The 17,954-nt window shown below is 39.7% G+C and overlaps 1 protein-coding gene across 3 annotated transcripts in view; it reads left to right on the top strand.

Annotated features, from left to right (window-relative positions):
- Positions 1-4,874: 4,874 nt before the first annotated feature.
- The window catches only part of SREK1 (splicing regulatory glutamic acid and lysine rich protein 1), a 35,244-nt gene continuing 22,164 nt past the window's right edge, over positions 4,875-17,954 (top strand). Inside the window, exons 1-3 of one of the 3 annotated variants that reach the window (XM_040089343.2) lie at positions 4,938-5,079; positions 10,178-10,205; positions 10,283-10,311. In XM_040089343.2, coding sequence (XP_039945277.1) covers positions 10,180-10,205; positions 10,283-10,311 — 55 coding nt within the window. In that variant the 5' untranslated portion in view covers positions 4,938-5,079; positions 10,178-10,179. Of the gene's footprint in view, positions 5,080-10,177; positions 10,312-17,529; positions 17,763-17,954 lie in introns of those variants that run through there. The other 2 variants (XM_040089342.2, XM_040089344.2) reach the window with 2 other exon arrangements.

Below are 17,954 nucleotides of genomic sequence, written 5' to 3'. Positions count from 1 at the left end.
ATTCTTCCTCCGTACCCTTTCCCAAACTTCTGCTTTTCCTGCGGAGCTAGAGCTCCTTGGTTCTGTTAATGCTACCTTTTGCGTTAAGTTTGTGTATTTCCCTCCGAAGGGACAAGAGAGTCTGTACCACCGTACCCACTCTAGTGTCAACATGCCCCGTGGGTGGTGTAAGGATACGGTGGAGGTAGACGTACCCACAAATCTAGAAAACAGACCTTTGGCCCTTCCGAAAGGGACATTTTTTATTTGCGGCGACAAGGCTTGGTCAGGCATTCCCCCTCACCACATAGGAGGCCCGTGCACCCTAGGGCAGCTAAGCCTGTTCACACCAAACAAAACCACATTAGCGAATTGGCACAGCAAAATTTCTACTAATTCGGTAAGGCAGAAGAGAGACCTGCGCGCGATTGACCCAGATTGCGACTCCGAAATTGTACATTGGTCTAAAGGTAAAGGTGTAGCAGTCACAATCTTTTTACCTTGGGTGGCAATCGCAAAAACTCTAGGTGAATTGGCCCACCTAGAGTGTTGGGTGGCGAAGCAGGCCAATTTAACAACAGATGCCCTAACGAACCTCCTTAGTGATGAGGAGACGACGAGGCAGGCCACTCTTCAGAACCGGGCGGCCATTGACTATCTGCTGCTTCTGCACGGCCACCGGTGTGAGGAGTTTGAGGGGCTTTGTTGTTTCAATTTAACATCTCGAGCCGAAAACATCCACGATTCCATCCGGTGAATGAAGGAAATGGTCACTAACATCAAAAGGGAGACGGACGACTGGCTCAGTGGACTGTTTGGCAATTGGGGGCTCTCTGGCTGGGTGACGTCAATTGTAAAGACTATTTTATTATGTTTGTTCGTTTTAATGTTAGTGATTATTGCTTTTGGACTCCTTAAAAGAATGTTGTTTAATTTAGTTAGCACCACGCACTCCCCCACCATCAATAGACTTCAAGCACCAACAAGAGGCCAAGAAGAAGACATTGAGCTGGAATTGGAGGAGAGGCCGGATACCCCAGAGGACGAAGAAGGAAGGAACCCAGATCTAGAAGAGCACGGCTTAGGGTATCCGACTCAACATGAGTGGTTCGCCGAATCGTACCCTCAATCCAAATACCTCCCTCCTCTGTTCCAGTTTCGGTCTTTTTAAAACAAAAAAGGGGGAGATGTGGCGGTGTGTAATTTGTCTTAATATCTTATTTATGTAAAGTTTTATAGTTCATTGTAATGGTTTGTTCTTTGTACCCCCCTATTTTATGTATGGTTTCTACCTGTTTACCAGTTAAAGAGTCCCTTTTCGTTATCTGTCAATAATTCCCCTGCTTATTTTAGACATGTCAATCCTTTCCCTCTCCCCTTGGGCGCCCCATCACTCATATCGGGGCCCTTCCCTGGATTCTGGAAAGATCTAGGGAAGGCGTCGTGTGGTTGGTGGGTGCCCTTGGAATTCCCCTCCCCTGTCTTGGGATAGGTTGTTGTGTTTAAAGTTAACTCCCCCGGTTACGCCCTGCTGTTTCCCCATTGGCAGACCTGTTGTCGCCACCCCTGATCCCTCCCCTAGTTAAAAGTTGCTGCACGGTTCTGCTCGGGGCTCTTCTTGAGCAGCAGCTGACCGAGGCAGAGCTCCGCGTGAGTCTGTTCCCCACAATAAATTCCATCTGTGTCACCCTGCTCGAGCGAGTGCCGACTCTGTTCTCCGCCGCCGTGGTCCGGACGCCAACGAGTGCCCGTCGTTGCGTGGGGAACCAAGGCCCCACAGGGAGGAGGTGGCTCGCCGCACCTGCCACCCCGACCTTCAGCGCGCTTGCCATAGTGACATCTGAGCTAGCCTGGGGCAGCACTGGTCAGCGTCTTGAGGGATCCTGTGGGGGCAGGACCCCAGAATAAAGCCATGATTCCCCCTGGACCAAGGGCAGACTCTTTCCTTTTGTCATTGACGGGACCTGCTCTCTCTCAAGGAAAACGTTTGCAGTCTCTGGGTTCTTTAGGGCCCTGAGGAAAAAATCCTTCCAGCTGTGGTTTCTCTCTCAGGCTAGCCAAGGCAAAAACGGAGTTGGGGTTCCGGGAGGGAGAGAGATGCATCACTCCTTCCTGTCCATCTGGCATCTAGGGGTGGCATTCAAACACTATGACTTTGAAAGATAATTAGAAGTGGTCACACAGTACACTGGCTAGATTCCTCAACCGTCACAGAAACCTCCCATGATGTCCTGACCTTGCGAGTGAACAATTCCTCTAACCTGCTTCTCCTTGGCCAAAGCATCTTCTTTGCTCAAGCTTTCTCATTAGTCCCAAGGGCTTTCGATTTCCAGAAGCAAGTTTTAGCAGGGCTACAGGAGTGGTTGAATCTGAAGTAAAATTTCACTTCTCACAAATTGCCAAAAACTTAGAACTATTTTGTTTTTATCAAATAATTGTTAGCTCTGGGGGTTAACATTCTTTTTGAAGTCTCTAAGGTTCCATTTTAAGAAAGCTGATGAAAGCTTTTGAATGCTTCTTTCTTTTACCTCATGTGATTTCAATTCCCTCCCCCTGCAAGCGCAGCAAGTGCCACAGAGATGTCCACCTCTGTCAGACCACCTACTGTCTGCTTAAAATGTGACTTTTTTGTGTAATGAAAAGACTTTTCTCCTGATCTTCCAAAACAGCTCTTATTGTAACTTCCTTCTGAATTGCCACAATTTTTCTACAGGTACTTGCAATTAACATTACCCAGTAAATGTTTTCTAATCCTCATGGGAAGATCACAAAATACAGTTTTAGACCAAAGGTTAATAGTCACTTTTATTTAACAGTTTTACATTTAGGTAACCTGGAACCTAAGTTTACCTCCAAAAAGCCTACAGAAGGCCTTGGTGTTTTGCTAGTTAACCTGATAAGCAAGGTGGAAGTGAAACAATTTATTTACTGAAGCTTTATTTAAATGCACAAAAACAGTTAATAACAAGTAAAAACAGGTGAGCAAAACTGAAAAGTAACTTGTACACATATTAATTCACTTTGATCACAACTAAAGTTTTCTCTAGACCTACAGCAATTTGTAAGATGCAAGTCTGTTAGCCATTGATTAGAGAGAGGATGTTTGGGCACTGCTTGTAGGAGGATTCCTTTTCTGCACGTCTACTCTTTTTATTTAACTTTTTCTTTCTCAATAGCTCTGAGTGTTTTCATTATAGGAGAGGGAGTGACTCCTTAACACCTTTAAATTTTGAATGGTTTGACTAAAATAGTCATGGTTTGCTTCAGGCCTTTTAGTGGCAGCATGTGTGACCCAAAGCTTTCAGCATTAAATTTTTGGGGGTCTGGGATTTGGGGAGAATTTTTTGCCTATTCTTCTTGAAATACATCATTCCTTTTCCAAGATAATGTTGTACTGTGCTAGGGACTGATAAATACAAAACTTAAACACTGTTTTGCTTTGTTTTCAGAGAGCAGACCCGTGGCTCAGAATTTTGTATGTACTGTTATAGGCTTTATCTGAAGGAGGATGTCTGAGTCAGTTCTGACATCACAAGGCTTTTCTTTGTGAATTTTAGAGTTCATTTGTAATTTGGACCCTACACTGAGAGACACAAAGGGAACGGATAAGAATATTTATAGCAGAAATAGTTTCTACATCTCTGCTAACCATCTTTGGATAAGATGTACTAGTGAAAATATAACAAAACTTTATGTAAGGCTCCTATGCATAAAATAATAATTGGTTTCTTTTTCCACAATATATAACAAAATATCTGGAAGCTCCAGTTAAACTTCTCCCAACTTAAGCTGACTAACTAGAAGCAACCAGTATGGCTGAAAAAAAGGATTTAAGTCTTTTGGAATAGAGATTTCATTTAGAAAGAGAATATGACTGCACTGAAAATAATTTTGAACTAAGTCCTATCTGAAACATATGCATAAACGCATTTAAATAAAATATATCTCGGACAATTGTTTGGAATTACGTTTCTGTAATAAATAGAGCATCAATAAAGGAAGCACTACCCTGAGTTATCTATGGATTTTCTGTAACAACTGACCTACTTGCTCAGGGAACTGTCAAAAATTTGCAGTATCTTTTAGCCCAGATAGCTTAAAAAAATACTTCAATCTCTTCTCAGTTCATGCTTGGAAAATGGAAATGGAAAAGTCTTACAAACTGCCTGAAACCTTAAACCTTTCAGTGTCTAGTTGCTCAGCTCCATACCACTTGGAAAGACAGCAGTTTGATCCTTAATACTGACAGCCCACACAGGAAGCGCTCAGCCTCCTTTTCTCCAGCCAGTGTAGTTTCTAAGGTGAACTTGAACTAAAACTGCAGGCGAGATCAAATTCATCGGGATAGAGTCGCAGTCAATTTATAACAACTCGTTCTATTACAAGCCCTTCCTGTTCAGACATAAGATGTGTTCAGAGGTTTATTCCCTAGGGTGAGCAAACTGTCTCGCACTAAACGCGGCCACCAAAAGCGCCACTAAACGCGGCCACCAAAAGCGCCATTAAACGCGACATCCGGCTCCTCTCCGGGCCCGAGCCCCTGAAGGGCCCGAGCCGCCCACGGGGCCGCCGGGGCCGCCCCTGCCCCGGCGCGCGCCGGCAGCGGCCGCCGTGCGCGCGCAAACGCGAGCGGCAGGGGCGGGCCCTCACGGCCCGCGCCTCTTCCTGGGCGGGGCGCGGGCCCTGCACCGCTCTCGTCCTACGCACGGCGGCCCGGCCGTCTCCGTATGAGGCGGCTCCTGGGGAGGCGGCTCCTGGCGAAGCGACCGAGATCTCCACGCCGCGGGCGGGCCGGAGGCTCCGCCGGCAGGGGCCGCCCGTCCGTCCGAGAACTCCTCTGGGAGAGAAGCGCGCCGCTAGAGCGCCGGTGGCGCGCGCCCCTCGCGGTGGGCGGGCCCGCGCCCCCGTGTGCGCGCGGTAAGGCTCGGCAGGCGCCGCCATGATGAACAGCGGCGGGATCGGGGTCCCGTTGGGCTTCCCCCTGGGCCCCACGTCCGTCATCCAGATCACCAACCTCTCCTCGGCCGTGACCAGCGAGCAGATGCGGACGCTCTTCGGCTTCCTGGGAGATATCGAGGAGCTCCGTCTTTATCCCCCGGAGTAAGTGGGGCCCGTGCCACCCTCCGCAGCAGCGGAGACTGGGAATGAGGGAGAGGCGCGGAGGGGCCGGGGGGTGGCGGGAAGGACAGGGGCAGGAGGCCATGCGCGCCATTTTGAGAGCGGGCACCAGGGGGGAGTCACGTGGTCCCTCCCCTTTGTATGGCCAGAGCGGCGGGGAAGGAGCTGCGCCCGCACTTAAGATGGCGGCGCCTGCCGATTTTCCCTAACTAAAAACCCGCTTTCTGTGGCCTATCTCTTTCCTCGCCCACGCCGGCTGCAGGCGAGCTAGACCGAGGAATTCCAGGCCCACCCTCGTCCGACTGCCTTCATTCTTTTTCCTTTTTCCCCTTCTGTTGGCGCTGTGCTCCGAGAAGGGGCCGTTCGAACAGATCCAGAGTAGCTGAGGTTTTGCAAAGGGCAGAGGAAGGAACCTGCCCTGCATTGTGCTCGGAGTTGCCCCCAGTAAGACTTGTGCAGTAAATTAATTGCGGGCGTCGCATCTCTCCCTAAATTATAGCGGTTCACGTGGTGTCAGCGGCGTGCGAGGGGTGGACTCAGGTGGGAGATGCAGGGGCTTGCAGAATAACAGTGTTGCCTCTCCCAAGAAGGCGATGATTAGCGGAAAAGGGAAAGAAATAATTTTTCTTTTTTTTCTCTCTCTCTCGAGGCAGTAGTTGTAGTGGGAAGAGAATAACAAATGTGCCTTGTCAAACGTTGTATTTTCTTAGAAAAATTAATTCGGAATTTTGGAGAGGGCGTTATTAGCATCCCAATACGTGAACTGTGATACAAAAATGCTCAGATTAACAAAACTTAGATTTTCGAAAGAGAATGGCCAAAAAGTTGGTGTTTATCTGTTTTTGTGTAGCTACATAACATCTAACTATGTTTCAATACCAATCATTCAGGGGAAAAAAAAAAAAAAAAAAAAAAAAAAAAAAAAAAAAAAAAGGAAGATATTCTTAAAGTAAGATATACCTTACCAATAGCTGTATGGTGGATTTTTATACAGTTTTCTAGGGCTTTGTCCTGTACTTGTTTTATAGCTGATTCTTTATATTTTGGGTTTTCCCTTGACTGTATATATTTTTTTGTAACAGCTGTTCTTGTCTTTCACGAGGTTATATAACAGGTTTTAAGTGAAATGGGGACTCTCTTGACATTCATACACAAATAATGTTTGTGCCAGTATGTACAATTTTGCCAGGGTGTATTTACACGTAAAATACTAAAACCCAGTACCATAGTAGGAAATAACTTGGGAATGTCAAGGTTATAATCCTGATTAATTCAGTTTTCAGAGAGATGTTGCAGGATTGTGATTACCTGTTTTACTCTTGGTTTTATTTACCGTTATTTATGAATAAATGTTAGAAGTATGATTTTTCCTTGCCTCATGCTTAGGGATGTTTGAACTGACTTCCAAACTGCTACCTTGGGAGAAAATTAAGTACTTGCTCTAATGCCCTTCCTCAGAAACAAAAAATGAAGTGCTCCTGTTGACTTTCTGAAAATGTATTTGTAACATTGTAATAAATTCATAAAAGAGTATTTCATTGACAAGTGGATGGGAAGCAAAGGTGTCCCAAACAAAATGTAGATCGCTATCAGTTTTCAGGACAGTTAAAAACTGAAGCTAATTTGCAGGATGTCACAGGTCTTTTGCCTTGGTTGTATACTCCAGTATGCTAGCCACTGACACAACCTAGTGGTGTTTTCCAGTTTAGCAGGAGACTGGTGACACCTGTAATTGGATTCTTAGTCCCAGACATACACAGGCAGTCCCATACACTTGTCAGCCATTTGAAGTCTAGCTTTCAGAGTGGCCTTCAAAATTACTCGTGTAGCAATGAGCCTTCAAATGTGGCCTTGAGAGGATTCTTGAACAATTAAATGTTGAAAACCTTATTGAGTGACCACTGGTTTTTTGCAGAATGAGTTGTTTGAAAGCAGGGAGTTGCAAACTGTCTCTGTTAGGTGTGGAAAGACCTGCTGTGTAATACTGCTTGCTTCTGAGTAGCCTGGAGTCGTCTTGGAAGCTAGAACACTGTTTGAGAATAAACTTTTGGTTTAACCAAAAGTTGGGTGATGTGCTGGTTTGTCATCACTGTTCCCTAGTCAAGGGCACGGCTGGATTGGCCTCTGTGTTCTGCCACCAGGAAGCTGCGCTCTGGTTGCAGCCCAGTAGGTGTTGAGAGGTGGAGACACATGCCATACCAAACCTTGGCAGTGGGATTTGGGGCCTCCTCTAGTTTGGAGCCTGAAAATGTTCTGATCATGGACCAGAGTATTTGGGGAAAGCCTAGCTTAGCACTGAGGGCTGCCACCCAAATCACTCTCATTGGTATACCTTACTCCTTCTGACAGGTGGATGGGCCACCTTTACTTAACCAGGGACATCTCTGAGGAAAGGGCTCATCATCTGTCCAGTAAATAGACATTGTTATATCCTGCAGTGACAGCACAGCAGTATAGGTGAGGGTTCTGAGGAAAAACACACACAGCCCTATCAGCTGATCAGCACAATTGTTTCATAATATCCTATTTCATTAAGTTACTAATTTCTGTCATGTCTTCCACACATCACACACCCCACCTCCCTGCCCCACTTGAGAAAATTTGGACAGTTAGAGAATGCTTTGCAGCTTATTATTATTATTATTACAGTAGATTTCTGAATAGATCCTTCTTAGAGAATATTTTGGTTGATTTTTATTCTGTTAGGAGATGAATGTTGCTGTCTGCCACACAAGGAAACAAAAATGTTAGAAATGTCCAAATACTATTTAGATTTTTTTTTTTTTTTTTCCTAAGGAGACTAACTGAATTTTAGTAACTTTGAATCAGAGATTCAAAGTTGCTTTTTGACATCAAAGACTGTGTAACCTAGGGAAAAGATCCTGAGTCACCCTCAATTCAGCCTCAGTGAAGGCTACAAAAAAAAGGCTGATGGAAAGATTTTTTCCTTCATAAAAGGAGAGGACTCGATCACTGTTAAACCTTCTAGAATTTTAGATCTCTTAGATTTTAATAGTTTCCCTTGATGCAACTTTGATGTGTTTTTAGTAGAGTTGGTCACCTTATAGAGAATTTCTCCTTCCTAACCTTTTGGAAAACACTTGGTATCAAGATGTCTTTGTAGGGCCTCAGTGTTCTGACATCTGTTGTTTTTAACAGTGTGCACATAGCTTTTGTGTTCTAAATCAGTGAATACAGGACAGTAAATCTTACAAAAACATGCTTGATAGTGCAGGCTCTATAGATGTTAAAACTTAGAAGGATTATTGGAGGGGAGGATCTGAAACTGCGTGGAGCAGAATTATGTTTTTGAGTTGGCAGTGAAAACAAAATGGGAGGAAAACCCAGAAGATATTAGAAGTCTTCAGCAGTGTGGACCATAGAACCTTCAGTGGTGGCTTCAGCATTTTAGGTTGTAACACTGAGAGGTGTATTTAAAAAGAAACAAGCAAACAACATACAATGATAACAAAAACCCCCAAGACATACTCTCCTCTCTTCCCTTAAAGTCCTCTCCCCCACCAAACCAAACTACTTGTGGCCGTAGGAGTCTTTGTGGTAAATGAAGTTTCTTTAGAGTACTGAAAAAAATCACAGCTGGCTGACACCTCTGAAGCTGGGAAGTGATCTCTACTGAGACCTCACAGCTGGCTCAGAAGTTACTCTATGCAGAGTAACTTATTTTCTTCCTGAGTGTGGAAACTTGAAACAGTGAAAATATTTCCCACTACAAATAAATAAAGTGGGCAGAAGAAATGTAGCTATCTTGTAATGTTTTACTAAATTGTATGAGGTTGACTTTTCATGTTATGTGTCTCCTACTCCCTGTTTAGTTTTTCCTCCAGTGTATTGTCTGTTCTTAATGAATTTTCCATCATAGGTGTTTCTGAATGCCATTCTGAATTTGGCCATCTCTAGCTATTTTACATTGGTGCTACTACCCTGGTAGCCAGAAACGTACTAGTCTGCCTCCCTCAGGCTTACATTCTTGATTTATTTTTGTAATTAACATGATGAGATGATGTGTCTAAGACTTCTGATTTGTATTTAAATCCTGAAATCTAACAGAATTTCATAGAAGAATAGGTAAGCGTGTGATTGGAATTTGAAGGGACTCTGAGATGAGTTGTGTTAAATTTGAACTACTGCTGGTGCTTCCAGAAATTTGGCAAGTATTTCTATTTTGGTTGAGATAGGACCAGGGTGAAACAGTCTATGCAACATTTTTTCCATGATTTCAAATGAAAATTGCTGTAACCTCTCTTTGAATATTTTACTTGTAGTTCCTTCATGTGAAGTAACAAGCTGCTAATATAAAGGTTACAAACCTTGACTAGGGAATCAGTTTTTAAAACAAACTTATTTGGTTTTGATCAAGATGGCAATGTTTACGTGTTTTCTGTTGGCATACTGTCTAATGGAAAAGTGAAATTACAAGTTTTCCTCCCTTTTGTAGCCAAATGGTGAGTTGCTCCTACTTCCTCCAGTGTTACTCAATGCTACATTGTGCCAAACTTAGGCAAATGATAAAAATGGGTTTTGTTACATTAGTCAGCTAAGACCCAGTATTTGAAAGTACTCTCAAGACCTGCTTTTATCGTTGTAAGAATTAATAAAACTACTTTTGTGAAAGCTTGAGAAAGAATATTGATTTTTGCAGGCTAATATCTGAAGGATCGACCAAAAAGTGGCAGCGTTTGTTGTTTGACTTCCCTAAGCAAAGATTATTTTCAGAAAAAAACTATAAACTATAAAATATTTACTTGGTAATTGTAATTGTCAGGTAAATATGCTCCTAAAATAGTGATTTGAAAGGTATTATTCAGTGTTGTGTAGCGAGACAGTAGAAGAAAATTAGTCTTATTAGTAAGTGATTTTGGCATATGTCATTTTTCTTAAAAAGTTGCTCCATGCCTCTTTCAAAGATAAAGCCAGTTGGCAAGTTAGTAGATTCCTATACTTTAGGCTTCCTTTTCTAGGAAAACTCCTTTCCCCCCGCCCCCGCCACCAAATAGTAATAGTTAAAAATACATGCCTGCAATTATGACTAATTGTTATTTTTTTTCCTTTTATCTTGCAGCAATGCACCTCTTGCTTTTTCCTCCAAAGTATGTTATATTAAGTTTCGTGAAGCATCGAGTGTTGGTGTGGCCCAGCATCTAACTAACACGGTTTTTATTGACAGAGCTTTGATAGTTGTGCCCTGCGCAGAAGGTTGGTATTTTAGACATTCTTCTGTAATGATGGTCTTTGTTGTGTCTGTTAATTGTTTTAAGCTTTCTATGTAAGGTGATGCTCTGTTATTTTATTTTATTGCTTTTGGAAAGAAAAGCCTTGGAACAAAATTGAATGAAGAAAAATCCAGTTATACATGTTTAATTGAAGGTCAGCATTAGCAAAAAGATAGTTGGTTTAAGTTGTGATAACTCACATTTCTGTAATTATTACATATTTTGAAGGAAAAGAAAGGAAAATAATTCCTTTCACTATGGTTTGTGTTGGCAAGTGTATTTGCACACAGAGTTCTCACTGAAGTCAATGGAGCTCTGAAAGGTCAGGCAATTTCCTGACAGATACTACTGCAGTTTGAATCTTAATGTATCACCTTTGCTGTAGAGATTTTTTTTGCTGAATTGTGCTTTTTTAAAGATGCTGATTATTTCTACATTTTTTTAGAGTGAATCCCAGTTTTCTCTTACAGATGTGATATATTGGCCATTTTACATACTCATGCTAAGAAACTTAGCATTCAAAATACTGTTTGAATATAAATGTTTATCCTAGTTTAATTTTTAAGAAACAATTTTTCCTTATTGTTGCTGTTGGAAGTGTTACTCTGTGTGCCGTAAAAAACTTTCCTTATGTATTCTGGTACTCCTTTTTTGTTTTGGATAACTGTTTAAATATGCAGTGATCTGTCCAGAATATGTCCCATCATAAAATGTTCTTAAAACTCTTAATGAGGTAAAATACTTGATGAATACTAAATTGACAGATGTTCCTTTAACTAGCTCTGAGGCCATGCTTTCTCCGATGTGTCGAGTACAAGACAGTTTGTGTTGTTAGTACAAGCATCCGAGATTTGAATCCTGTTACATGAAGCAGGGTCCTGTGGCAGGCATATCAATGGAGTTAGGCAGAGCCCCATTGACTTCATTGGGTTCACTGTAGAATTTAGCCTCCGACTGGTGCTGGACATTTTGCTTCTTTAGAATGGAATCATTCCATCTGATGGAGTGAACCTGACTTTACTTTCAGCTTGGCTGCTATTCTGGCATGAGCGACTCTACAATATGTAGAGTGATTGAACTGTAAACTGCAGCAGATTAAAAAATAACTGTTATTAACGTCTCTAACTGCAAGAGTCAGGTTTTGGTTCAAAAAAATACTATTGGCTTCTTCCAGTTTGTTAACAATGGTCCCAGAGTACCATTTTTTGGCATGTTTGCTGTATCATGATCTAGATAGTGTGAGATGAGTGCTGCTGTAATATTAATCTGGGAAGTTTTTAACAAACTGACAAGTCTCCAAAATTTGACAAAAACTACTTTCACTGAAGGCCATATTGACCTACTTTGTACTGCCTATTCTTGTAGCTTTCTTAGGCAGGTCATACAGCACGTACGTTTGTCTTTGTAAAGCTTAGGTTTTTAGTTCCTTTTGTGTCATGTTTTGGAGGCTCTTTGTTTTCATATTAACTCGTTCTTAAACCACAATGAGAATATTGCTGTATACAAAGAGAGTATTTCTGTATGCACTGGAAACTGTGTAGAGGCGTAGGGGACCAGAGTCACCAATTGAATTTATTTGCCCCTAAATAAATAGACTAAAGATTATTCAGAATCTTAGTTTTCTATTTCATCAATAAGATCTTAACACTGGTTCAGTACTGCCAGAGAGGGAAGATGGCTGCCTGATGAATGAGCAACACTTCCAGGTCTTTTTCTTGTGATGAGATCACTGCCTGACATGATATGCCTACAGGCAGGTAAAGCTGCATTTTCCTGTGTCTTTTGTGGTATACAGTGAATGGAAGGAGAATAAATCAAAACTCTGACAAAACATTGTCACTGTTCAGAATCATTCTGGACTCCAAAGAAATGTATGCATAATTAGGTGAATTGGGTTTTTATGGTTTTTTTTTTTTTTAATGTCAGAATACCGTTCCCTGTAACTTTATATCAGAATCAGTAATTTATAAAAAGATGTGAGTTTATACAAATATAACTTTCTGATGAATTTATTGTGTGGAATAAGTATGGCTTTGGAGACCATGGCACAAAAGCTTTTTCACTATGTGTCATATGATGCACTGTTAATGGAGTCAGTGGAGTGGAGTGGATCATGGGTTTTAAAAGTAGTGATGCCATTTTATCCTACCAGGAGGTAAAATTGCACCATTGGCCCACATTGCCAGTAATAAAACATTTATTGTGTGGAGTTAAACACAGGGGAGAGGTAAAATGGAAATCTGAAAACCTCGTTCAAAAACACAATGAAATCTAAAATTTGGAGTGTATTTAAGCAGTGGTAAATGAAGGAGAAATCATTACAGAATGAAATCAATGTAAAGTATGTGACATTTGATGAACAATTTAACAAAAATGTAATTGTAAATGAAGTAAGTTTATTAAGCTGGGAAAATACGACTTCTTATGTGTATGTATTGGTAGGTTTTTCTTTAAATATACTCTGAAAATGCAAAGGTTGAAAGCTAAACAAAGATGCCACCCTAACCTTTCTAAATTTTATGTCCACATTATCTGGTAGATGGATCTTGACTATTAATTTGGTTTTGTATGTTTTCTCTGTGTGATATCTGTGCATTATTAGATGACTAGACTGGCCAAGGCAGACCTGTTACACTTGCCTGAGTTAGGCATTGTTTGCCATGCCACTAAACCTGCCGCCAAGTGAAACCTTCATGGGGGAAATGAGATCGAAGTCTGACCTGCTGAAGATGGACGCCCTGTCTCTGTTTTTATTTTATTTTGCTTTCTTTCCTTTGTTTCTTTTATTTTATTTTGTCCCTTTTTTGTTTTGTTCTGTTAAATCTCTTTCCCTTGTACTTGTGAACTGGTACTTCAGTTCTGTAAAATGATGTTTGTAAAGAATTCACGGTGTTTGATTTTGAAGTTGACCTGAAGCTGCTTATGAATGGTGGATGGTATACAGAGAATTTAGAATATGATTAGTTTTTAATGCTCTGAATTATGCATAAATTTGATTTGAAATTCATTTAAGTATCTAAATTCAACAGATGAATACATTTTGTCAGAAGACAGAAATAGTGAAAAAGTTTACCAGTTTTGAGATATATTCTTCTGTATATTGTGGTTTATGAGTTTATCTTGGAAAAGGACAGTTAAAACTCTTCACTTCTGGAAAAAGCAACTTTAGAAAGGAAAGTCATAATATTTCTCTGCTACTTTTCCTCAGCAGAGTGTTCTATTTTATGTTGCATCAGCTATTTAAAAGAAGGCTTACTATTTATGTTTAACATGATAAGTTTAAAATAATCTTTTTTGAAATTGAACTTTTATGAATATTGAATATCATAAAATATTTGTTTACCTCTGATGAAACCTTGCTCCATTGAGGTCAGTGGTAGTAAGATTTCATCTTTTTTTTTTTTTTTTTCCCCTTTCCTTTTTTTTTTCCTTTCCTTTTTTTTTTTTTTTTTTTTTTTTTTCTTTTTTTTCTTTTTTTGGTAACTTTCAGAAAAAACTATTTACCACTCATAAGTAATATGCAGCCAGAAGTTTTGGTTGGAGCATTTTGTGAAATGCATTGTCTTTTAACATTGTTAATTGTGGGAAGATTGAATCAGTTCTGTGTGTGTGTGTATGTGTTGCATTTTGACATGCTCTAGTGGTGATTATTTCAGGAAGAGGTTTAAAAAAACCACTAAAGTCAGAAAAAAAGTGTTTTTCCAGTCATCACAGAGTCTCAGAAGCCGTGGCAGTTCATGCTGGAGTGATTGCGATGGTTCTCATCCCTAAAGGATGTTCTTACTCCTTGTGAAACAGAAGCCCTGAAACAGAAAGTGGTGGACAGAGTGGTGTGTCTAGTCCTTAGGCATTGCTCTTCCCAGCCAACTGCACTGGGATCTCTTGCTTTCACTCCTTTCACCAGACTCTGTACTGCAGCTGGGGAGAGCTTTGATTCGTGATCTTTGTTGGATTTGGCTGTGACAATTGTAATTGCCAGTAGCTGTAATCTCTGTTCCCTTCTGCTAAATCTCCTAAGATTCATGAGTTGGATCTCGCTGAAGTTTTTTTTTTATTCTAAGCATACATGTTCTATTGATGTAAAATAGCAGGAAAATAATCATCTTTTTTAATGTTTAAAGTAGATTGTGAACTCTTTAGCGTTTTTAAAACAAGGAAACTAGTTGCAGAAGCACTTTTGGTTGTGAGGGTTAACACTAGGTTCACTACGAAGAGTTGAAATTAATTTCATTCAAACACTTGAGGAATAAAAATACTGTGATTAGTACTTGTTTGGTGCAGATGATTCTGTTTAGCCTTCAGCAGAATAGGTTTTAGTATGGACTAGGTTGTCTAGAGCTCTTAAGACTAATGGTACAAAAAAATCACAGCAAGTACAGCTGTGCCTTCAGGCAATGCGGGGACTATGTATGTTTGCTTCCAGATTCTTTTGCAAAGGGAAGAATCAATTAATAAATGATCGCAGAAGAGGTTCTGAGAAATCTGTCTAAGGATGTGGTATAGATATAGTGTATTTATTTTGACTGCTTCCCTCATTAGAAAATAAATATTTTCACCTCATTCTTACTCAGATTTTAAATAGTATGTTCTAAAAATGAAAGTGTTATTCTTGAACTAAATTGTCGAGAACTGTTGTGGCATAACCTGCATGTTTTAATGTATTTAGTGAGCTTGTATTTCCTTTACAAATGCAATCACAGAAGCAAAACTGCAAAATTTCAAGCTTTTACCTCATGAGGTTATTTGGACTCACATGTTAATTTGTTTTTAAAAACTATTCAAAGAATACGAAGGTAGATATTTAAGAAACTGCAGATTTTTTTTTCTCCATAACAGTGTTCTGTAGAATTTTTTAAAACCTGACCTGGTCTTAAAAACTGGAAAAGTTATTCTGGATAGACAAGCAAATTTTCAGGGTTCTGTCTGTAGAAATAGACCCTATCTCATTCTTGAGAACAAAATAAATGGATCTTTCTTTGTGGTATTGAACTGACCAACTTGATTTTGTATTTAAAATAGAACTTTACATTGTTGAAAGACCAAAGTATTCTGGAAATAATGCTGCAAACTTTACAGTTTACATACATATGCATGCTGTTTGTTCTGTGAGCTGCTATAGTGGTGAACACTTATCTGAAATGTTCAGTGGATTTCTTGAACAATGTTTCAGCAAGTTAATAGTTTCAGTTATTTCAGTGCTATCATCCATATACTCAAAGTTTAGGCTTCTACTGAAGTCACTTTATGAACTTGAGTCATTGTCTGTCTTAGTTATGTGTGCCCTACTAAGGTCCTGTTTAAAAGAGCTAAACACCTAAACATTTTGTAAATTTACCTGGTTAAGTGTGTATTGAATTGGCTGTATGTAAGTGCATACTTAAATTAGGCATATACTTATGTACAGTACTGACCAAGGATCTCTCAGTCAGCATGCAGGCACACCACTGTCAGAGCCATTTCTGCCATTGGATTTAATTGTGCCATGTCTCTTGATCCATAGAAACCTGCATGAATAGTAGCTCTTTAATTGCAAGATGCTCACTAGTGGTTCAGGATAAGTTCTAGTTCATTAGTCATTTGGAAAAAACCTTTAATACTTAGATTTTCAGAAGAACTGGTACATAATTCTGTGCCTAATTTGCATGCACATCCTCTGGAACTGTATATTCAAAAGCCTGTTGATAGGCCTGCATATAGGCAGGGTGTGCAAAGTATCTGATACTTTGGAGCGGTCAGGCAAATCAGGTACACCTCTCATTGCATGCCTGACTTCAAAACGAGATCTGTTAAAGAGTGCTGAATATTGTGATGGTGGCTTAGATTCATGCATGTTTGGGGTTTTTTTGTTTTGTTTTGTTTTTTTAAAGCCCTGGAAGTCATTGCACAGTTAATTTCCCAGTGGTAATAATTTTCCTATTTTTCTCCCTAGATAGCAAAATCAAGTGTCTTCTTACATGTTAAGGAGCAAGGTGGCTCAAAATTTAACTCAAATAAAATAAATATAAATAGGAAGCATGGGGGAAAAAAAGGGTACCGTTACTTTATCTGTTCTGTTCTACCCGTGCTACATATAAATTAAGTTTCATTTAGATTTGTTTTGCCATTTGGTCATATCCAGCTGTAACCCAGACTTCCCTGCAGATCTGTAGAGCAGGTTTGCAGCACTTTTTTCTTGTAATTTTTTAAAGTAGTATGTTTTCTGTGGTGTCAGTTGGAACTCATATTGCTAAACCTGCATGGTGTTTTGAAACCTACCTCAAGTTTTCCTTTTAGATAAGAATATATATTTATTAATCTGCAGATTTTGGATTTAGATTTTTTGTAGTTAAAACATGCAGTTTGAATCAAGGCAGGAAACCACTGGCACAGCTTTTTATATGTTACTTGAATATTAAGACAATGTTTAAATAAGAGCATTTACTTCATTAAGATCCATGGGGTAATATCAGAGGTCTCAGTTGGTTAGCATATATACAGTTATGCCAGTAATTTTGAACAGATCATAGATACCTAGTGTAGTTAGAACTTGCAATAGTTTTTTAGTTTGGTGTTTAATGTTTGTGCCAGTTTTAATCCCTTTGCATTTCAAATTTAAATTGTACATTTAATTGTAGTCATAATTGGTTAACTGTTAATCTTTTGATTTTTGCAGTTTTTTGGGGGGTTAATTTAGTAGTCTAATCATGGCTAACATTCAGTGAAACCTACATTTAATTCAGATTAGCTATTAAACTTTTAGCATGACAGGAGAACTATAATCAGGTTAAAATAGCAGGAAGTACCTTTGTTGGGAAAACAGAGCTTGCTTAGCCTGATCAGTTATGATTTTCTTCAATCTGGGTAAATTTAGAGGTAACTTACCAGTTTCAGATAAACTGAGGTGACTAGAATGTGAGAGAGTACAAATCCTAAAGTTTTTTCTACTCTTCCTTCCTCCACCTTCAGTTTCACTGGTAGTATGTATTCTGTGCAGTGACAGTAGTTCAGTAGTTTATTATTTTATGTTTTATTTATTTTTACATTCTAAGTCGGTAACACCAGAGGAATAAAGAAAAGCACAAATTTCAGTCAGCACATAGTTTGGTTTTTTCCCTTTTTTTTTTTTTTTCTCCTTTCTTCCTTTTTTTTTTTTCCGTTTTGTTTTGTTTTCTTTTTTTTTTTTTTCCTTTTTTTTTTCCTTTTTTTTTTCTTTTTCTTCCCCCCTTTTTTTTGTTTTCTTTCTTTTACTGATTTGGTTATTTGCCATTTCTGGGGATTAAACTTTAAAAAATGTTCTTCTTTTCTGTATCTGATGTTCTGTGTGCTATTAGTGATGCAGCCAACACGAACGGTTGTCATGTGTAAAACAACTTTCGATCACCGCGAAAACACCGCCCTGGGAAAGCGTCCATGCTTGATATCGTTTGGTTCATGAACGTTAAGTTTCCAGTACAGGTGACCCATAGCTCAAAGTGTTAAATAATTATATACATTATTCAGTTTTTAAAATATTAATCCATTAATGAGATTGCTAGTCTTTGAAGTTTTGCTCACTTTTGTTTTTCCTAATAGAGCAGGGTAAAAGGAAAAACTTAAGTTATTTGTTTCTTTGTAAGGATCTGGTAGATAGATTCATTGTTATTTATT

Source organism: Hirundo rustica, chromosome Z (genome assembly GCF_015227805.2).
Source record: "Hirundo rustica isolate bHirRus1 chromosome Z, bHirRus1.pri.v3, whole genome shotgun sequence".
NCBI classification, from domain to species: Eukaryota; Metazoa; Chordata; class Aves; order Passeriformes; family Hirundinidae; genus Hirundo; species Hirundo rustica.
Note: the sequence above shows the minus strand (reverse complement) of the source record. Positions and strands in the feature narration are given on the sequence as shown.